Genomic DNA, 23,026 nt, shown 5'->3' with positions numbered 1-23,026 from the left:
GCAAACTCAAGTGTTGTAAGGCAATCCTTACACTCAATCAGCTGTGAAAATCAGTCTCACCATATTTTAAGCTATTCACAATGCAAACTTTGGCTTCACTCTTCACGCTTTACTCTTTGGTCTTGTTTAGAATTGCACTTGCGAGTGTTTCCTTTATAAAAATCCCATTGCTACAGCAAAACCCTCCAGACTCCTCACTGCATTGCTCTGCAATTTTTCATGTGCCACAGAATTTTCTAAGGTATCTTGTAAGTTATACTTCAGAGCACGAGGGTACTGGACCATGCAGATACATGCAGTGCCAGCACTTCTCAGAAATGCATTTGCAAGTTGCTGTCAAATGAATTTGCATTCAGGTGCTCACGTTTTCACTTTCACCACTGCCTGCACCCACACTAGCACACTATTTTCTCCCATTCTTTCATTTATACCCATGCAGCATTCATCTAATCCAGAAATATCTCCTTTCCTCCAGCCTCCCAGGTAAATGCAGCATGTTTTCAAATACTTTCTTTCAGATGTCATAGCTCTGGTCTCCTCTAGTCCTAGTTTTTCCACTGTCCTTTTCACCTCCCCGAGAGATTTCCATTAATTACAGCTCTTTCTTATCGGGTCTCTAGGAGGTCTCTCTCTTCTCCGGGCGTAGCCCTTGGTATCTGTAATTCATACTGATCTTGCATTGATTCTTCCTTGCTCTGGAGGGCTTAACCCTTCAGCCCTCCTCTTAGCAATGCATCAGCTGAAAAAAACCCAACCCAAACCCACAAACATTTGCAGCATCCAAAAGCTCAAGAGTTGTTACTGCAGCAGGAGTAAAGGTGATGTGTCTTACAGGGACACTTACTCTTCCTAAAAATAAAGTAAAAAAGTTCGATCAGAAACAAGTGTTTCACGTACATTACCTGCATTTCTCAAGCACAAGTGCAAGGTGTGGTTTTTTTTTAAAGAAAATAAAAATCCCAGCACCATAGAGTTTTTCCAAGCCTGTGCAAACTTAAGATTTCTCTTTTTCAACTGTAGTTTTCTTGTCAGTGATTTCAGTCTTCCTTACCTGGAGACAAACAATTAGCTCAGTTATTGTGTGTACTGTTGAGGTCTAATTTGCACGAAAGTGCCCCAATTAATCCATGCTTCAGATACACATTTGAGGCTTGTGTACTTATTATATTCAAAGCAAAAACCTAAAGAAAGGCTATTAAAAGCCTGGTGATAACATGCACCTAAGGAAGTTAACATGTTACTGACTTCAAAGTTCAAAACTAAACCTTACAAAGCTAATACTACAGTTTCAATGCAAGCAGCAATAGGAAAATAGTTAACACCTAAGGGCTGACCCTGCAAATCCCTAAAGTCAAAATCATTGAAAAGATTTTCAAGAGAACATTTTGAAAAAAGCAAGTCCACACCTAGCAATTTCACAGTTCCCATATAAAGCAAATCCCATGGAGTTTTCCACACATCTTTAAAAATACCCAAGCATTGCTTCACAGGAATTTGTAAATACATACTAATTAATGACAAAATTATGCTGATTAGATCATTTTACCAGAAAACATCTCAAGTAATCTCCAACATCAAAATTTGTGAGTGTTTGTTTGACTTGAAAAATGCTGATACTTTTCTTGGAAGGATCATCTTTAGACGGGGATGGCCATGCATTTTTTATTCAACATCTTTTTGCCAGTTTTCAGACAATTTCTGTCCTACTAAGCCAGAAAGCTGCTTTTTAGCTGCTGTCATTAAAGCAGCATCAGATGGAGTTTCCAGAAGTGACAAGATGTACCCAAATGACCACCAGCGAAATCCAGCTCCCTGCCTGCCAAGTTTTCAAACCACAGACAAAAAAAGAAGTCAAGAAGCGTTTCTCCCTCTTCATGCAGTCTCCAAGCTCATTTTAGCTGTTTGCCTGCTTTCAAAGGAATGAAGTGATTCACCACCTGCATATTCTGCTTATGGAACAGCTTCCACAGAAAGTCATATTTACACTAGTTTCAAGTCCTGCTAATCTAGTATTAAATTTTAAAGAAGAAGACTGCAAGTTGACGTTTTTCAGCTGATCAGGCTTACTGGCATTTATCAGTTTCCAAATCCTCACCATTTCTTTGGTATACTAATAATTTTGAAGCCTCACCTAAAAAAGAATGATGCATCTTGTGCACAAATCAAAACCCTGCACCTTGTGCGGATACTTACGTACATGACTCATTTGGACTTGATGGTTTCTCCAACTCGCTTGAGGAAAACAACAAAACCAAAACCAAAGCACTCCACTGAGTGAAATCTTGACTTGGGAAAAAAAAAAAAAAAATCAATGCTAAGCTCCCATTGATTTCACTGCAACAAAATTTTCAGTTATGTGCCACAGACAGAAATACCCCTTTGTTCCCCATAAACACATCAAAATTAAACATGATAGAGAAAAATTAATGAATACTGCATTTGTTTCGCTAATCCTTTCATGAAGATAGGAAGTTCTGCATAAAACAGCTGTCAATACTCTCTCCATTACACCTGATCTGCAAGAGTATTTGTTACTGTACTATGGGAAACAGTCCATTTCAATCCTAAATAACTTTAACTTTCAATACACAGTTATTTTCTGTTCTTCTAGCTACAAAAACCCAAATAGAAGAAAAAGACATCATATTGTATTGAAGGCTTTATTGATGGCTAAATTGCTGTCACTTAAATCTGGCATAGCACTTTCAATTTTTATCTAACAGGACTAAAAAGAAACTGGCTATTAAAGATTTACTTCTGTAGGTCTTTAAGGTGCCAAACACATACTCTTCTGCAAAATTTTCATGCTGCCAGCAAATGGCAGCATTCTAGCTCCATAGTTTACATTGTATGCTTCAGTATACAGCAAAGAGTGATCTTAGAAACTCTCAATTTTACCAGTTACACTTTTTGAATTATGTTACAAACAAAAAACCATTTTCTTCTCTGCAATTATGTACAGTATACAACAAAACTCAGGGTTTGTGGCAGAAATGTGTATGATTTAATCATATACAGAAGATGACATAAAATTTTATGAAATAAATTACAACTGTTTTCTGAGATTAGGCTCCTATTAACTGACATTAAAGTGTGACATTTTCCAGAATCATGGACAATACATCCAATGGACCAGACCCTCCTATTTTGCTTTACCTTGTGACTTACATGGACAAATCTAATGTCACCGTGTATCCTATGCAAACAGATATACGTGTATAAATTCACTAGAGGCATACTTTGCGCTAGAGAAGCACTTAAATGAAATCCAATAATTTTGACGTGTCATGAATACTACATATGTGATGCTATTCACATTACTGTCAAGTGGAAGAAAAACACTCCTGGGATGGGAAATGAACATGCAAATCAAATGTTAAAGAATACAATTAAAAAAAAAAAAAAAAAGAGACAGACATTTAGAACTGGGACAGCATATTACAGAACCAAAAAGGAGAAGTGTCATTCTAAATAATAGTGAGTAGCCTTTTTTGCAAACCAAGTATTTACCCAGGGCACAGGTTCTGCAGGAGACTTTCTGATCAGTCTTCAAAGTGATAATGGAATAAATGTAGTTTTTAAAGGAGAGGAGATGTGCTGGAACTTTAAGCCAAAATCTCTGATTTCCCCTTCCTGACTCCAAATTGTCACAAGAAATAGACACTAAAAAAAACCTCCAACAAAACACCCCCCCAAAACCCCAAACCAAAAAAACTTCACAACAATCCCACCCCTTTTCAAGTGCATTATTCCTCTCCACTCTGGTTACCTTCAAGGGATTTCACTGTGAGCAAGAAACTTCTGTGTAATGCCAGTAATTCATCGATTTCTGGAATGAAGCATTAGCAGTAATACAAAATACATCTAAGTCACAATCTGTGTTTTCCCGTTATGTTAGTTAAAATTATAACAGCTGTAATAAAGATCTACAAAAAATCAAATTATCAAAATAAAAGATGTTTAATCCAACTTGTAAATACCAAATACTCCCCTCTCTCTTTTGTAAAGATGCTTCAGACAATAGCTGTCAACCAAATATCAGGTATTCAAGCAGTATGGACTCCCTTAAAATGATACTGTCAAACATTCAAATTATAAGTACAAGACTTCCTGAGTACCACAAAAAAGACAAAAATTCTCGTAATTTAATCAACACTTGGTTTTACTAGCTTTTTGTAAGTTACATTGCAAATAACTGTCATTTCTCTAACATAAGTTCTAGGCTTGAAAAAGGTCAGGCTGACAGAGAACAGAAATAATTATTGTGAACTGCTTGCAATCAATGCTGCGGCCACAGAAAAATTCTCAGCACCTACCCAGCATGAAACTTGCCACTGCACCTATTAAAATTGCTAGCAAAGTTGCCAACAACTGAATGGCTTGATGTCTTAAACACTTTTCTCCCCCATGATGAGAAAGTGCTTTAGAGCACCCCATACATCACAGAAAAGTTGCAGCATGGAGGCTTTTATGTTTACTGCGTGTTACGTGATTGTTTGTAAACACAATGGAAGATCTGTCCCTTCAGGAGTACAAATATCTTTCAGAAATGTTTATTTTAAATTCCTTCAGAAGATCACGGGGAGACAGCAACATGTAAAATTAAGGCTGGAATGACTTAAGAGCTTTTCCTCTTAGACCTCAGTTTTAAAGGTTAACTGTACTCTAATGTCATATATACTTTAGATAACTGAAAAAACAAACAGGTGGTTTACAAAGAAAGTCAACTGATCCTAACACTATGGTGATGGTGAACAGTATGATTTGACAGTGGTCCTTCCTATAGGAGGTCCACTCTGAAATGAAGTAAGATGAGTAGTTACATATGAAAGCTTTCCTAAGGAAAGAAACTTTGAAGATCTATTTCATTCAATAATACAGCACTGGCAATGCTCAGTGGCTGCGTTTATAAAGTAAACTACATCATTATTATACTGTCCTGCTCCCTTCTTGATTACAGTTACTCTGTAATTTAGTATATATACCGTTCCATTGCAGTATACAATTAGCATATGTACAGTAAGCTATACTGGTCTAAAATCTAAAAGTGTCAATCAAGAAATTCCCAGTACATGGCTTCTATGCATGAACTTGCAATTAACTTCTGGAGTCAAGCAAGGGTCTTTCAGAAAACCTGGCTCATCAAAATATTTTTAGACCTACACTCAGTAGATTCATACAAAAAAGTAAACACCTGCACATCTATCCTTTTCATGAACTATACATGCTCCACAAAGAGTAAGTTAACAGCTGCAACAGGTTTGCTGGGATCACACCAAAAAAAAGACAAAAGGGAAGAGAAATAAAATTTATTATAAAACATGTTGAAATAGCAATGACTTAGCTGACTTCCTGCTCTGCTGTTCTAGGCAGAACAAAATGTGACTGAATGCTCTCAGGAAAGCCAAAACAAAATTACAGTGTAAGTATCCTGCTGCACTAAAATCGCTTTCTCTTGATAATTTCTGGCTTCCAGCTGACAGGATGAGTTTCTTCAGTCTAAAGGGAAAAAAGAAAAATCTCATAAGGTTTTTTTTTTTTAAGACAAAATTCACCTGTAATTAGGGTTTAGTTTAAAATGTTACTCACACAGCATATATACTGTATGACATACGTAACATTGTAATTACCTAATCTACTATAGAATTAATTTACCCATATGGAACTTTATATCATCCCAATGTCTGAAATACATGACAAAACTTATTCTGTGGGGGTTTTTTTGCAACAAGGACAAAAATCAGGTTGCCAGTGGCATTTCAGAACAACACTGTAGTGATCAAAGCATAAGAACACAAATTCCAGAGACAGTCCTTCCAGCGATATTAACATCAGTACTGCCTGATGCCACAGAGTCTACATTCTGCCCAGTCACAAAATGGATAAAATATTCCTTATTCCTTCAGACCTAAGAGTTGTTCCAAGTCTAATTCAATGCAAAAATCCTAAGGTTTAATGAAAATCCTTATATCCTTTATATCGAAGACATGCGCTGATAAACTATACAATAATCTATTGTCTTATCCATTAGTAAATGGATCTGGATTTGAGAATAACAGCTTAAAAATAGACTATTTACTCTGAATTCTAAAATCTGCCTAAGCAAATGACTAATCTAAATCATGTGCAGAAGTACAATAAATCTTTCAAACGTAATCTTTTTGCAAATTCCCATGTTTTAATCAATACAACCACACACAGTCCCCTACTGGCTTTAAAACGCATTATGCATCATTGTATCAAGATTTCTTCAAACCTCATCACAAAGGACTTCTGCAGAAGAGTTGACAGGCCTGACACTTATTTGTACTATACCATATAATAAAAAATTAGGAGTGCAGAAACTAGCTACTGTCGTCTTTTAATATTATTGAAACATACTGCTTCCAAACTTCAATAAAATTGTTTACACAAGTTTGTGCATGTCTCTTATCGATCTGCGTAACATTAAAAAGCCAGTTTGACATACCGCAGTATCATCTTCTTTGTATACTTTGATGGTCTTATCAGCTTCAGCAGTTAGCAGTCTGCTCTCTGACTGGTCAAAAACACAAGCAAATATTCCTGATTCACTGTCCAAAGAGCCTGGCTGCACAGCTGCATGTACTCTCTGGAAATTGTATCCAGTTCTCCAGTCCCAAAGATGCATTGTACCATTGTCAGCTAAAACAAAGAAACAGTATTTTTTAACCAGTTAATTTCTATTAGTTTTCTAAAAACAGTATCATGAACAAGTAATTAATACATCAGGAATACATCAGCTATAACATTCATGTAGAATAGCTCAGTAGAGCTTACAAGGTTTCCTATTTTCTACTGGTTTCCTTCTTAGTTAAGAAAGGCTGATCTTGTTTAAGGCTGATAGAAGCTTCCTCAGAATGTCATCCAGTTTTGTATTAGATAACCCAGAGAGATGACACACTACATCACATGGCAACTGAAGCAAGGTGCTTTGGAAGCACAGCAAGGACTGGCATTCTCAGTATCAAGCTCCACTAAAGTTGAACAGACATCATCCTGTCAAACAGATTACAGATATTAAGGAGTCGGTAATGGGAAATAGCTTACTGTTTGCAGAGGTTCTATTTCAAATCCAGTTCAAACCACTGCCAGTATTACTGCTACTGGCATCAGCTACAGGGTATTCATAGCAATCTGAACTCTGCATTCACAAGGATGCATTCACAAAGCAATTTTTCAGTTACAAAAAAACACCTCTCCTCCCAAAGCATTATCTAGCCAAAACAGATCTATTAAAAAATGTTCCACAGCTACCAGCTAGAAAAAAAAACCAAAACCAAGAAGGGTGTTTTTACAGTTCCTAAGGTAACCTCAACTTATTTTAATTCAGCATCAACTTATTTATACATACTTGAAAACATAATCAGGGTAAATTGACTTACTATCAGCTATCTTCCAACTCCTGCTTAGCACATTTCCATCTTACTCCACATCCCTAGCCTACAGGACATACTGTATCTAATGGGACCAAGAGGGACCAAATGCATTTCCATGGTGTAGCTTCATTGTTACTTTCTTTATTCTCTGATTACAAACACATAAATGTTTTTTGTACTTATCATGCGAACTCAGCCCAAGTGGCCCTACTGACTATGAAGTTGCAAGCTGTAGCAGGTTTATAGGCCCAGATAAAGGACATCTCAGCTAGCATCTTTGTCTAAGGACCTCCAGCCATTGTAGAGGAGTGTAAAGGGGAAATACAAACACTTATTTCTCATTTTTACCTCCTGAGACCAGAACACCGTCGGAATTTACAGCCAGTGTGTTGATAATAGCATTGTGACCAGACAGGTTCTGAATGAAATTTCCATCTGGGAATTTCCACTGCTTAATATTATCTGGAGAACCAGATGCAAATGTGTAACTGAAAGACAATAAGCACAGTACGTTAAAGTTCAAAACAGCTGTAGGTATAGCAGACATCCTTCACTGAAACTGCTGTCAAATGCTAGCTTCAAAGTTACTTAATACTAAAACTGCTTTTCTGACATTTTTACTTCACATAAAATGAAGCAAATTTATGACATCATGAATTACCTATATCTGTTTTCTTTCTGTTCCATAAACTACATAAAATTTATAAATCCTATGCCAGATAGAGTGTTAATATGCCAACAAATATTAAAAATGCACACTAAGTTCTTCTCAATTGTTATTCTGGCAAATTTTCAGGTTTAAGTGCACCATCAGCAAAGGTACCAGAGGAAAAAAAAGCAGCAAACCCCAAACAAAAAACCCCACTATTGGTTAGTCATTCAAAACTATACAACCAAAGATAAAGAACTGCAAAAAAGAGAACTATGAAAGAAAACTTGTTTTACTGAGTTACCCTAAAACAAGCAATCCCCTCATTTTAACACATGCAAGAAGTTACAAGGTTATTTGGGTAGCACATACAAAATCCTGTAGGAATATTTTCAATTGACACAATGTCTAAGCCATTTGCTGTCTATTTAATATACCCTTCAATTAAAAAAAAATAACTAGGAAAAAAACTAGACCCTTTAAAAAAAAAAGAAATGCTGAAATATAAAAAAATACTAGGCTGACAGTTGCTATAGCTTGATGAAAACAGTTCAAGTTTAGTTTCAAAGAGGTACAACTGATGAATCTGAAACCAGGTTATTTTTCAGAATGTAAGTAAAATTAGGGTTTTTCTCTGGCACAGTTAACAGGCATAGCATAAGACCGTCACAATTTTTAAGACACAGAGATTGGTCAGAATTTATTCATATTAAAGATTCTGAACTTCTGCACTGACAGAATTTTTTAAAATATTAGAGGTGAAGAAGTATTATAGTTCTATGCGAATTCCTTTTCTGCATTGTTTTAATGTGTATTTATCCAAACAAGCAACTGCTGATGCATCAAAATATAGCATCTAAATTGAGAACACTTCCAACAACACCTGCTTCAAAGACTAAGTACAAGAAGTTTCTTTTTAAGATCAATTAGACTGAAATGTTTTGTGCAGAGAACCACGTATTCAAAACCCCCACTTTGTATTAATCCCTGTCTTCTTTAGCATTATCCACACGTGCAACATTCTACAAATCGACTTCACTTTCTGCTAACAATCATTCAGTTACATCTTTATCATTAGCCTTACTGTGTCACTGATTTCAATGACTTCAAAGGCACATACATAAGAAATTCTGTGGGATGTAACACATTCTCAGGATTGCTAATGTACACCAATGCCTGGGGAGCACGATCAGTGTAGTAAAAGGTATTTGAGAACTGATATACGTACTTTTTACAGCATTCTAAGCTCACTAGTTTTTCACATTATTATGCCCTACCATTCTAAATCATCACTCACATTGGCTTTCTGTCACCACACAATGTTCTGAACTGTGAAAGTGTGAAAGAATGAGGAAAACTTACTGTCTTGGGTGTAGCACTACTGCTCTAACAGATTTCTTGTGATTTGTTAAAGTAACACGTGTTTTTCCTGCCACTAAATCCCAGAGCCGTATGGTAGTATCATGACTGCCTACAATGAAAATAAGAAGTAGTAGAAACCATCATATTGATTCTATCATCATTATTACTTTGATAAGGTAGCCAAAACTTTATATGCAAAAAAGACAAAAATACTATGCTTATTACACAAATATGCTATTAAATGCCTCTCCAGATGAGGAAGATGCTGGGTTGTAATTGTCTTTTTACACAGTTTGAAATTTAACAGCTAAGCTACACAGCAAAGCCAAATTTTTACGCAATGGGAAAGAAGATAAACAATATTTAACCATGGTACTGGACACTTCTTAACTGAATTTGGGAGAACTGTGATATATCACAGCGAAGGCAAGTCTCAATTCATAGTACAACAGAAAATGTAAACACCAGAAACAAAGTGCAGAAAAATATTCAAGCAGTGTACATCTATATTTGCTTAGACATACCATTAACAGTATGAAATAACCACGGCATTGACTATTTTCAACAGAAAACTAATAAGAGAAACTAAGTAAATTAACAAGGATTGCATTATGAACCACACATAATTAATGAACACATACCATAATTATTAGGTTTTTCAATCATGTTACTTGTGAAGCCACACCCACCATACCTGTAATAATTTGTGGTTCTGCAGCTTGGCACTTCACTGTCGCTACTGCATTTGTGTGTCCTGATAGTGTGTGCACACTGGCTTTTGTCCTTACATCCCAGATCTATGAATTCATAGTTAGTATGTCAGAGGTCAGTAAGAGGTGCACATTCAATGTATCTTAGGCACTGTCATTGATTACATGAATTCCTTGCCATAGTTCTAGAGATTAAACAGTATTTAGGTTGTATTTTTAAATCCAACAGTTCATCACACATTTGCTTTAGCTGGAAAATTGCAAGGGGAGCAGGAAGCCTGCCACTGAATTTCTAGACATACAAATAACTTGAAGTCACCTTAAAGCCATACTACCCTTCTAAATACTAAGAAATCCTACATACACACTATGAGGTCTATCCACTAAATTAAGAAATAAAACCTTATCTTGAAGTGACACTGCATTTTTGTGTATTCAAGCTTGAGTTTTATGAACAATGGAAGACAAAGCTAAAATAAATCATCTTAGTATTTTCATCTTGATTTCATGCTAACTTTTACAAATGGAAGATGCTGAAACACTGACATACCAAGATATTAAAAAGTAACAATGCTGTACTTACTCGTGCTGTTGAATCTCTGCTACACGTTACCAGTACATCTATTGTTGGATGCAGGTCTAAACCATACACAGCACTGAGATGACCATGGTAATGCCTAATAACCTAGATGAGTACAAAAAATGCATACACATGAACTTGATATTGGAAAGAATTTTCTAAATGCTTTGATTTTCATATTTGACACCACCAATTAATACAAATTAAAGAAACTAGCTTACCTTATTGTATTCAAGATCCCAGCATTTCACTTGTTTGTCTTCTCCACAAGAAAAGAGGTATGGACTTCTTGCACTTACTATCACCCCTCGCACAGTACTGATGTGTCCCGTCAAAGACAATTTCAATTTGCCACTAGCAAGGTCCCAGATCTGCACCAAAATAGGGATTTTGAGGTAGACAGGTAAAAGCTACCCAGTAACACTCTGGGTAAACAGCCCAGATGTACGTCATCCTGCTGCACTGTAAATCAAAACTTACAGTAACATAGACATTTGCCCTCCAGCTACTACCATGTAATAAATGAAATCTCAAGAAGTAGTAGTACTCCACAAATCCTTTATGACTAGGTTATAAATTAAAAAAACCTGTTTTGCAGTTAATTATTCTGCAAGCAGTTATGCTACAAGGAGTTGCAAGAGTTGTTTCCAAGGGCTGAAGATATTTTTAAATAACAAGACAACAAAAAACTAACACCCCCCACACCACCTTTGTCAGTGATTTCTTCCAGCCTCTTACCTTTATGGTTCTGTCAGCAGAGCCAGTAACAAACCACTGATTTCCTGGTTCTACTGCAATACATCTCACCCAGCCCAGGTGACCACTGATAACCTTTAGAAAGAATAATTTTTTCTTTTTAAATCAGAAATAATACATGTACATCTGCCAATATAACTTTAATTTCTCAACACTGGAATTCGTTCATACTCACCAGGAAATGTATACTCCCACAAAAGTCAAATTTAAAATTAGATCTGAAGAGAGCTTGATTTCTACTTTAGTTAAATGAAGAAACTACCAAAAATTCAGAAGTCATGTAGACTTTGGGAACTTGCAATACAGAAAGACCCTGTTCCTATATGCAACTTTTTCAAATCCCTTGACAGTCCATAATGCTGTGGCTCAACACTTGAGGCTTTGCAGATAAAGACTGGACTTAAGCACAAGTTCCTTTTGCTGCTTCATATCACTTACACAAAAATGAAGAACAATTATTGGCTATTAAATCATGTTGCCATATAAGAACTTCTTAAAGCATACCACCACCTCCTTTTCCCCAAATAAGGGGTAATATGTCAAACTTTCTGGTAACAAAATGCTGGAGACAGATCTCATAAGGAAAGCTCTACCAACACAGGGCTTGTTTACAGCAGCCTGTCTCTTTAATTTCTCTGAAGTCAAACAGATAAACATCAAACCCCGTATTTGGTTTCATTGGATGTTGTATTTCATGTACTGTTACACAGTTTATTTTAAAAAAATCTAAAACAACAAAAGTCCTTAGATAGAAATACTTTGGAAAGCTAAAGTGGATTCTTCTGACCAGATACGACCACAGCCACATTTGAGATAGCTGTCTAGATTTCTTCCTAGTCTAGAAACAGGCATTTCCAGGGGAGAAATCTAAGAAATAGTTTATCTGACCTATTTGAGGTCCTTACCTTTCACAAGCTTAGGGAGATCAGTTGAAATGCAACAGACAAGATGAAACCCACATTTAACATTCTAGATATGCTTTATTTCTGAAAAAGCTTTTCATGCTGAGCAAGGATTTTGACAGCAAGCTTCCACTAAAACTGTTTATATGTAGAATTAATACAGTGACTTGAATTGTATCACAGTATGCCAGAGATTGGAAGGGACCTCAAAAGATCATCTAGTCCAATCTCCCTGCCGGAGCAGGAACACCTAGATAAGGTTACATAGGAATGTGTCCAGGCGGGTTTTGAATGTCTCCAGAGAAGGAGAATCCACAACCTCCCTGGGCAGCCTGTTCCAGTGTTCCGTCACCCTCACTGAGAAGAAGTTTCTTCTCAAGTTTAAGTGGAACCTCTTGTGTTCCAGTTTGTACCCATTACCCCTTGTCCTATCATTGTTTGCCACTGAGAAGAGCCTGGCTCCATCCTCGTGACACTCCCCCTTTATATGTTTATATACACTAATAAGATCACCCCTCAGTCTCCAATTCTCCAAACTATAGAGACCCAGCTCCCTCAGTCTTTCCTCATAAGGGAGATGCTCCACTCCCTTAATCATCTTAGTTGCTCTGCGCTGGACTCTCTCCAGCAGGTATTTACAGTCTCTCTGAAAAGGAAGTGTTCCTTAACAAGTACGCATTTTTCACTTATTTACCTTAAATCTTTCATGGGTTTATTTTGGTGCCATTTTTTTCAAATGGCATTTGCTTTGATTTTTATGGAGAGCACATTCCACTACTATCACATTTAGAAAACCTAGGTATTCCTTTGAGCTGAAGTGTTTTTTTCAAAAAGACTAATCTCAAAAAGTAATTTAAGATTCATGACTAATGCAGCACTCAGGACTCTTCTGAAGATCTAAATGCCGACATATGGTGCTACATTCAGATGAACATTGCTAATGCAGTTCTGAGACCAGAGCATAAGATTTTTCAGTGTCAGGAAAGCCTAACATTCATAATGTTGACCCTCTCTTAGACAAAATATGAAATTGCTTGAATTTCATAGTAAGAATCAGACCCTTAAGAAAAAAAGGTACATGCTCAAACAGATGCACCTGAAAAGTTAAAAAGATCTGAACAAATAGACATGCTTAGAGATTTTTCTCTTCAACTCGGCTCCTTTGCCATACTTATCACCAAAATGTTTGAAGATGGCATCAGATTTGGGGGAAATGGCTAAGAAAATTAAAAGGCAAATTAGAGTAATTAAAAAAACAAGACTAGAAGTCAAGCAATCTAAATCACAGAGATAATTTGTAATTTAAGTATTCAGCTCTTATCCCCATTTTCGTATCAAGTAAAAGAAGTCTGGCTGACTCAGTGACTGCCTTTAAGTGTTTCTGGAGACAATTTTATTGCATTAACAGTATTTTTTGAACACGTTATTAGTTTCAAATTTTGCACCTCGCCTTTGAGTTCCTCTATCAAAGAATCAGACTAGAAAAAACAAACTCTGTAACAAATTTAGAAAAAACAAACTCTGTAACAAATTTATCACAATACAGCTACACCTACGTAAGCATAAGGGTAAGATTCACAATGTTCACAAAATAATTTACCATAAAGAATGATGTTTGTAATCTAACCTGTTTGTTATTTAAGGAAGTGTACATATGCAACCTAGTTGTGATCACTTTTCATTTGATTTAATTTTTGTGAATGAGAAGGAAAATTATGCTTTGAGGTCTTCATAGAACATAAAATACTCATTTACTTTTATGTGCATGTTCATATCACACATTTGTAACTTACTCTGTACAATTTCCAAGGTGGATGCCACTGAGGTTTGGGCATGGTTGGAGCCTTCTTTGCCATTAATGCAGAATTTTTGTTTCCACCAGCTTCCACCATAGCCTGTAAGTTAGAAGGAAGGTTACTCTTAAGTTTTACAACTTATCTCCTTACCTAGAACCTAAACCCTTCTTGCTGTGACATCTCAACACTGATTAAGTTTAGTCAAGTCAGGAGATCTCCACAAAACACACAAATGTATCCAGAAGCAACCTGGTGGACACTACATACTTTTCACATTAGATGTGCAACTCACCACAGACATCCCAGGAGGCTGTGAACGCTCAGATATTCCAGCATGCCTGTAAATATCACCCACACCAGCAGCTGTCCGACTTGCTTCCAACCTAGGTTGAATGAAAACGATTGATGAATTGGAATCAACTTTCTTTTACTAAACAATAAGTTATCGCAGGGCTACATCCAGTTGAGCGTTGTACACCTCAAAGAATGGAAACTCCACAACCTCTCTGGGCAACCTGTTCCTGTGACTGACCACCTAAAGGTAAAAGACACCCAAAAACAAAGCCTCATTTTTTATTTTCCATGTAAACAGTAGTGCACAGAAAAATGACGCCTGACCACACTGGAAGTAGGTTCTTTAATCATTTCATAAATGAGATCATACAAAACACTCAAAGCAGCTCCTATCCTGACTTCAGCATTTTGCCTTGAAATCCCCGTAGAAAAGTGCTAATGAAGTAACACATCAGTACCTGGATTGAGAAGCAGGAAGTGCCACAGCTAAGGATTGTGCTGCAGATTCACTAGGCATCCTCTGTACCTTAGTATCTGCTGTCAGAGCCACACCTTGAAAAAGTAAAACAGTAGTGACAATTAGCAATGGCCAACGTAACAACACAGAAACATGACCCTTCCAAGCACAGACAAAACCAAATGACAAATTATTAGACCCTAATGTCTCTTTCTCAGGGAAAAGTCTTCCAGAGAAAGGGGACCACAATATCAAAGAGGAGATTTCTAAAACATTTTTGTCATAATGTTACCACAGAAGGTGAAATCTCCTAGAAATGAATGACCACCTCACAGCAAGCTTATATTCACTGAGGCTCAGTGAGAAGACACAGCATCTGTACCTAAATCCTCCTCCTTCCTATCAGTCACAAAACTATCTGCATCAATACCATGAAAGTCTTAAATTGCATTTCCCACTACTATGAGACACGGATTCACAGCAAGAGGAAGACTGCTCCTGCTAGGATGGAGGATACTGTGTTGTTACGGGAAGCCAAAAAACCCAGGCACACACTCAAAGAATTTTACTTACCAGGCCCGGGTGGGTATGGATGTGTGCCAGTTATCAAATACTCAAGTTCTTGTCCTGAAGAGCAACAAAATGTTGTATTAATAATTACATTTCATACTGCACTGCAAATGATGTACTCAAACAGGAAATAGAGCAAAACAGCAGCAAAAGAAACTAACAATCACTTCTAGTGTACTACACAAACATTTTTTAATTTTAATTTCATTTGTTCCAATTATCTCTGTTTTCTAAAACTCAATAGTAAAAAAAAAAAAAATCAAAAAATTTTTAAAATGGTGAGGATACCCGTTATCAAGAGGGACTCTCAAGAGAAAAATCTTCATACTGTCAAAGATGCCTTTTGTAGTAGCTATCATAGAAAACGATTCAAGTACACAAATAGCACTGGTGTCTGAAATGTAAGGTAATAAAGACAACTGCTTGTCTGTGGTATCAGAAAAGAAAAAGGTTTTTCTTTTTCTTTAAAGATTTTTCATTATCTCTCAACATATTTCAGACTACTCCCAAATAAAGTACCTTGAGAAAAAAGCAACAACAGAAATCTTAACTAAAATAAGGTGGCATTTGGCACTCTTTAGAAGAGAAGTTTCCATATGGGATCTACTTATTACATACAGATTTTATATATAACCAAACATAGATGAAAAAAGCCTACAGATTTAATATAATTTTCTGGTTTCATAGTTGCAGAGCTAAAGGAAGCAGGAAAAAATGTTACAAAACAAAATAAAAACCAAACCAAAACAAACCCCAACCAAATAAACACATCCTTGACCATCATGAACATGTAAAAAGAAGAAAGACATTACTCATCTTTCTAACACCCAAGTACAGCTTACACTAATCCATTCCAATGGATTAACACTGGACTGCATTCTTTGGATTTTACATCAGTGAGGCTGTTACAAAAGAAAGGATAAATATACTCTTAAGAGCAAACTAACCTTGATTTCCAGAGTACTGTTTGTGTCCGTAAGGATCCCTGGTGTTTGGACCTCCTTTCTCTCTCAAGTTTTCTTTAAGAGTAGGCATGTGTAATACTGAGCCATACTCCGTACGTAACTTGACTGCCATCTTTACTTTGTGACTGTTGGGAGAGTAAAGCATATCCCTGAATAAACCCTGATTTTTGTTGTTACTAAGTTTTGAAATATCTGAGAGATTTTATACAACTTACTTTATGGTATTTTTCTTCCCTCAAGACTACTTTGTTAACTCTACAGAAGCTTCTGAACTTCTGACTTGGATGGAGCAATCACTAACACAGGTTAAAACTTGACTGACTGCAGTACTTACCTTTCGTCATCTAACGGGATAGGCTTGGCATTATCAGCTACAAACATATCATGAGTCCTCTTCAAAGATCTGAACACAAGTGTGTGCACAGAATGCTTTTGGACTTCCTAACAGGAAAGAAAAGAATATTTAAATACATTTGATTATAATTGCATGAAAAACTGAAACATAAGATTAAACCCAGTAGCAATTTCCAGACTTCACTCCCATTAGATAACATAGCACTGTTTAGTTCACAGAAAACACTACTCTTCACAGAATCACAGAATCCCGAGGGTTGGAAGGGACCTCAAAAGATCATCTAGTCCAACCCCCCTGCAAGAGCAGGGTAACCTACAATACATCACACAGGAACTTGTCCAGCCGGGCCTTGAATATCTCCAATGTAGGAGACTCCACAACCCCCCTGGAAAACCTCTTGTTGAAAACCAGAAAATTATGCTTATCTGTTAATTGTTGTAATTTAGTGTTTACTCAAAATAACGATCCCTTTCTTGGAAACTGCCAAAAGCTTTGATCAGGCTTTCTGCACTGGTATCTACAAGACAACTCCATGAGTGTACAAGCTTTTTCCCCTCCTCCTTTCACATTCTGTTTTTGTAAGTAGGCAATAAAGTAACGAACTCTGAAAACACTTCTGTGAGTTTTATTTCACTACCACCAGAAAAAGAACAAGAGCAATCACCAGTTTCTGTGACACTTTACATAAGCACGGCAGTTTACTAAGAGAAAACTTGGGGTAAAACCTGACAAAACTTGTTTTCCTTTTATAATTTTTATTAGTTACTATGAGCAAAACATACTTACAATTCCCATCCAGGAGCAAACAAGCAGAGTTAAAAAGCTATTAACTTATAGATGCTTTTTACTTATTAACAGCACAAGTAATTTCTTATTAATATTTTCCTCCCAATGGAAAAAAAACCACCACCACATTGTAAATCTGACCCTGCTTGCTTAGGTACAAAGACAAAACTGTTCGCATGACTGCACGTTCTGTATGTCACACAAAAAACGGCAACAAATGGGAAGCTACATGAATAACTTCTGGCACTGCCCAGCCTTCCATCCTTTACACAAGTGCTTTCCCTATTTAGTTATCTGTAGGTTTTGTTTTCCTGCCTTCGAAGTTGTTTGTCCGCTTACCAACCCATTTTGCAGTGGCTATTAGCTTCCTAACTAAGTAGCACCTACACAAAGTTTTCTGCTCTGGCTCAATACTTTTCTACAAGCTCCAGGTATTAAATAGGAGAAGAAAATTCAAACCAAAACATTTACAGTAGGATTAGGACTTTTATACATCTGAAGAAAGAGGTTAGAATAATAGCAGCTAATTACTATTCAACAACAGCAACTGTTGAAAGCAACATGAGTAGTAGGTAACACAACACCTCCCCAGTAGAGAAAAAGCATTTACAAATATTTCCTGACAAATACCCTTCTGTAAAAAGCCCGGCTAGTGTTACATACAGCAGCAATGTCTGCATCTTCTTACATGCTCCTGACAACATTACTTGCTTTTAGAAGTGCATGATGTTCACTCCACAGTAACTATTCCAAGGCCTGTAAAAACAGTGGCTTTCTCCATAGTTTCACTTCCAAGCCCTCACAGGCCGGATTCCGTTTCTTTAGCTAGCTGACAAAGCCAGTAAGTCACTGGAGGCTGGGAATCACAACACCATCTCCCAGATCCCAGCACAAATACCGCATCAGGCGTAAGTCTTTCAAACCAAAACTGCTGCATGCTGCTTACTCCCGCCCCAGATCCGCACCCTGCAGCCTTCACACCGGTGCCCCACTCGCTGTCCCCGCGGCAGAGTGGGCAGGGGCTGGGAAGGCAGAGGGACCGCCGTGGTCTATCACCACAGCGGCGTTTTCGCACCGACGTCGAAGTGGGGGTGCGCTGAGGTGCTCGGTGGTCCCCGCCGGCTTCCTCCCCCATCACAGGCCCAAGCCGCCCCGACAGCGCTCCCTAGTCCCTCCCGGCGCGCCTCAACGGCAAGGCACGGACGACACAAGGTGCCCAATGGAGGGAATCGAAGCCCCTCCCGCCCCTCACCTCCACCATGGCGCCGAGGAGCTCCTATCACCACCACCACCACACTCCCAGACCGCTATGGAGACACTTCCGGCACCTGCCCCGCACCGCAACGGAAGTGACGCACCGCGAAGGCGCAGGCACAGGCTCGCGCTCGAGGGGCGGAGCAGATAAAGGCTCGGGGGCGGGACCGTATGGGGGTGGATTTTACGGCACTCGTTGGGTGCCTTAGGTCGTGGGTTCGAGACCCGCAGGGGCTGTGCGGTCCCGCGGATGCGTGGAGCAGGGGCGGCGAGAGGACTGCAGTGAGGGGTTCCGTCCAGGAGAGAGCAATGTTCAGCTTTGTGAAAGGCACCTGGAGTTTCATAAACCAGGGTGGTGAAGTCGGTGCCGTTTATGCAACGGTTCCCCGCGCTGAGGGGTTGGGTGCCCTCTGGTCAGCCTGGTTTTACAGAAATCTTTGGCCTTTGCCGTTGTTTTGGGTCGTGCAGCTACAGCTTTTAGGTGTCATGTTCATTGTGGGTTCCCAGGGTTAAATTCAGTTCAGGGAACTACACAGCATTTGAGGGATGCGGCAAATAGTCCCAGACCTGAAATGCAACCTCAAAACAGAGCAAAGGGGATGCCAGCTATTATACCTGGCATTTTGGAGAAAGTATCTTTACTGTAGGTCTACAGGATCTCCTTTTAGTGAAGACTGAAGCTCACTAATAATCTGGCAATCCCTACACCTAATGGCATGTATGCTATGTAAGTGCCTGTAGTTCTTTTCCAAATGTACCTGGATACTCCATTTGATTTTTCATTTGCCTTCATAGGCAGAATAACCAAATGCGTATGTGCAAATTGGCATCTACTTTCTTCACATACACTCACTTGCTCTTAAACTTAGGAAGCCTTAACCTCCCAAACGAGAGCTGGAATTTGGCAAACACGTCTTCTGCAACCCTACCATCACATTGCTTTTCTTTACCACTATACCTGCCATTTACTACATTTGTGTGCCTGAGCTGTGAGCAGTTTGCAAACTGATTTGGTTTAAATGTAATCCAGTGCAACACCACTCAGCTCAAACCTGTGCTCTTGATTAGCCACAGGATGGAATTAACCTGAGATTATTTCTGGCACACGAACTGCCTGCTTGACATAATGATAATCTCTTCTCTTTTTTGGAGTTGGTGGTCATTTCTGGTGGTGGCACTGATGGTTTGTATTTAGTTATTTAAGATACAGTGACAGCTAGACATGTGCCTCAAATGGCTTTGACTCCCAGTTCCTGGTCTGGGGTTGAGGTGTGGGAGAGGTGTCAGTTATGTTGTGCCACTAACAGCAGAGGAGCATTGCCAGTTCAGTTTCAAGACAAGCCAATCAGGTTTCGCGTTTAATAAGAGGACCTATTTTGGTAGTCTCCCTGGTGATCCCTGTTAGGTTTTGGAGCCTTGGGTAAAGGCCAGCACAGCACCTTGAGGAGGAGGAGCATCATCTGTCAAGTCTTAAAGTGCAAACTCCACAGGGTGGTGTGTCAAAATGGGGCAAGTCTGTTGCATCCTCCTGGGCTGGTGAGGCTGGACCGAAGATACACAAGGTTTAAAAGGAGATTTTGGGGACAGGGGATTTCAAACAGGTTTGTTGGTTTTTAAGTTTAGACAGAGTAGTCTGTGCCTGTTGATTGGTCAGTGGATTTGACATGTGGAAATGGTGTAAGGGCTAATCTTGTTTCCTTTCTATTGTCTGTTGAAAGAAATCAGGCTTATTTTTACTGCCTTTTTAAAGGAAACTAAATTTGAAATACAGACTCTTGTAGCAGTCCAAAAAAAAAAAAAAAATTATCCATTTATATTTTCCAAGAAATTTCTCTCCTATGTGCTGTTTATTGCTATTATTGCTAGTGTGCACATGGCCCTGTAGTTGCTCTCGGGTTTTTTTTACAAATAAACATTCCCCTCATAAATTTATAATCTCAGCTTATTTCCTGGTGTCCTTGGAAAGCTTTAGAAAATCAGGGGACAACTTAATCTCTATAATAATTTAATTTTTTGACAGAAGATGTAGTCCAAGGTGAAATTTAGCCCCAGAACTTCAATAAATTAATGTCAGCAGTATCAATTAGGATATGCACTTTATTAGGTTTTTTCATTATATGTCTTCTTGCATGCCAGCTGCAGTTGCCAGCTGTAATTCTGGAAATAATAAACTATATAATTTTTTATAAATTGCTACTTAGAAGAAGGTGACTAGTAAGTTGCATGTGCTTTTAGTGCTTTTTTAAGTTCAAAGTGAGCAGCCCCACTCATTAATGTTTAAGAACTTGTTTGCTTCCAGAACATGAATAAAGCATTAATTCTCATTTGTGAAAAACCTTTGAAGTAATATTTGTTACTGGTAAAAGCAAGAAACGGGGATGTTCATCTCAGCAGAGACCAACATCTAAGTTTACAGTATTCTTTTCATAGTATGACACTATGACACTACACTATTTGAACTAGTTGTTCAAAAGGACATTTCTAAATGAACCGCTACTTTAAAGTTTAATTTAGTCAACACTACATCTCATCGTGGCACAAGAAGGTTCTGTTCCCCCACCCCAAGAACACCTCAGAAGGCACATTCAGCTCTGAAAAGCTGTGATCCAGTGACCATGACTTGCCTGACAGGGGTTTGTGTAAAGAGGGTTCCACTGCTGCCAGACACGTCGGCACAACAAACACAAGGGGCAGCAAGCAAATAGTAATTCCTCCAAACATACACATACGCCTCTGCCAGTAAGTGCCTTTTCAGTACAAAAATACTGTACAAAGGGATGTCCTGGAACACCATCAGGTCCATGTTGTATTATTGCAGTTCCTAATAGCAGGTGTGTTGTGGTAGCACTGCCACGTTAACTCTGGGAACAGCTTCTCATTAACCACATGAGTTGGAGGAGGGCATATGAAGGAATAAAGATTAGGTGTCCTGTTTTGAAGAGAAAGCCTTTTTGATATTTTTAGAAGAAATTTAAGCCATGGCTATGGTTGTTAATAAGGCTTCATTCAGTCCTTAGAAAGTGTCAACCAAACTGTATTTGGTTGCAAGCATGAGAGAAAAATCACATCTCATAACCAGCATGCTAATGTAGATTAAATTCTGTTGCCAAAATGTTTTTCTGTATACACGTTTGCCAGTGTAGGTTACTCCGCATGCAGTTCAAATTTGGACCATTTTTTGCTGATAAAACTCTCCAGGCAAAATCTTTGCAGTGTAGACAAGGCCTCAGCTCACCAGCTGGGCAGTTGTAGGATCCCTGCACTGTGGCATCTGCTCCTTTGACACAAACCAGATGTGGTATGACACGTGTATTGTTCACAGTAAATCCCCAGAGAGACACAACTGCCCAACTCTCTTGGGGAAACCAAAGAAAAGTCCTGGAGCTGGGAGGGTCAAAGGACAAGTTTCAAAGAGGAAATCCCATCTGAAGGCAGATGAAGCCTGGGAAGTCCCCGTCTCGGACTCTACATCAAGCCTGGGGGCTTCTGTGCTGTGACAGGGGTCATCTGGTCCCTGACATTCTCTGCACAGGCACAGCCATGCTTCTTCATAGAGGGGTGAAGCGTACTTAATGCCTGAAGAAGGACACCATAAGTTACTGCAGAACATGGCTATGGGTTCAGAATAGATTTAGGACATATATCATACATTTAATTAAGTTTTGTTTGGACTGAGCCAGGATAATTTAGTAGCAAGTATCTAGGTCAGGACTAGTGAGACCTTCTTTTAGTTCTGCTGTACTGCAAGCTACCCCTAATCCAGCATTGCTATGTCCCTTCCTTATATGTAAGATGAGGGTGACAGAACTTCCCTCAGAGATACCTGGGGGGAAGACTGCATTTAAGGTTGGGACATGCCCAGAATCAGTGATAATATCTTGGAAATTGTATGTTAATGATGTCAGTTTTGGCTTTAGGCAGAATTCTTTAATGCCTGAGAGGAGAAGTTTGTGTTCTTCCAAATCTAAGTGTTGATGTCCTCCTGCAAGGGATCAAATTCAGTGGAGTTAGAGCTCCTTGAGCCACAGCTGATGTTGGTCCAAGCTGTTTAATAGTTAAACCGGTCAGGTTAAATAGTTTTCATATTTCAGGAATCTCCGTAGTTTACAAGAATTCTGACAACAGCACAAATACAGGAAAAAGGCCTAAACCAAGTAATTTTAGCTGCTCTCATCTTTACGTACCATAAAATC

The 23,026-nt window shown here is 38.4% G+C and overlaps 1 protein-coding gene across 3 annotated transcripts; it reads right to left on the bottom strand.

Annotated features, from left to right (window-relative positions):
- Positions 1-1,760: 1,760 nt before the first annotated feature.
- Positions 1,761-18,925, bottom strand: PLRG1 (pleiotropic regulator 1). 3 transcript variants are annotated; one of them, XR_013957667.1, is made up of 17 exons: positions 18,832-18,925; positions 16,773-16,879; positions 16,421-16,563; positions 15,477-15,530; positions 14,905-14,998; positions 14,445-14,535; positions 14,150-14,251; positions 11,437-11,529; positions 10,920-11,069; positions 10,702-10,803; positions 10,103-10,205; positions 9,409-9,517; positions 7,746-7,885; positions 6,470-6,663; positions 5,420-5,499; positions 3,770-3,829; positions 1,761-2,281 (listed from the first exon to the last, which is right to left on the bottom strand). XR_013957667.1 is itself a non-coding variant. In XM_080625579.1 (15 exons), the coding sequence occupies exons 1-15, from the start codon at positions 18,838-18,840 to the stop codon at positions 5,440-5,442; spliced, it is 1,551 nt and encodes a 516-aa protein (XP_080481705.1). In that variant the 5' UTR covers positions 18,841-18,925; the 3' UTR covers positions 5,295-5,439. The 3 variants fall into 3 exon arrangements, 2 of the variants coding, with proteins under 2 accessions (XP_080481705.1, XP_080481706.1); XM_080625579.1 differs by lacking the exons at positions 1,761-2,281; positions 3,770-3,829 and having other exon boundaries at positions 5,295-5,499; XM_080625580.1 differs by lacking the exons at positions 1,761-2,281; positions 3,770-3,829; positions 16,421-16,563 and having other exon boundaries at positions 5,295-5,499; positions 18,832-18,864.
- Positions 18,926-23,026: the final 4,101 nt, after the last annotated feature.

This window comes from Psittacula echo, assembly GCF_963264785.1.
Source record: "Psittacula echo genome assembly, chromosome: 1".
Lineage (NCBI taxonomy): Eukaryota > Metazoa > Chordata > Aves > Psittaciformes > Psittacidae > Psittacula > Psittacula echo.
This window is presented reverse-complemented; position numbering and strand designations above follow the sequence as displayed.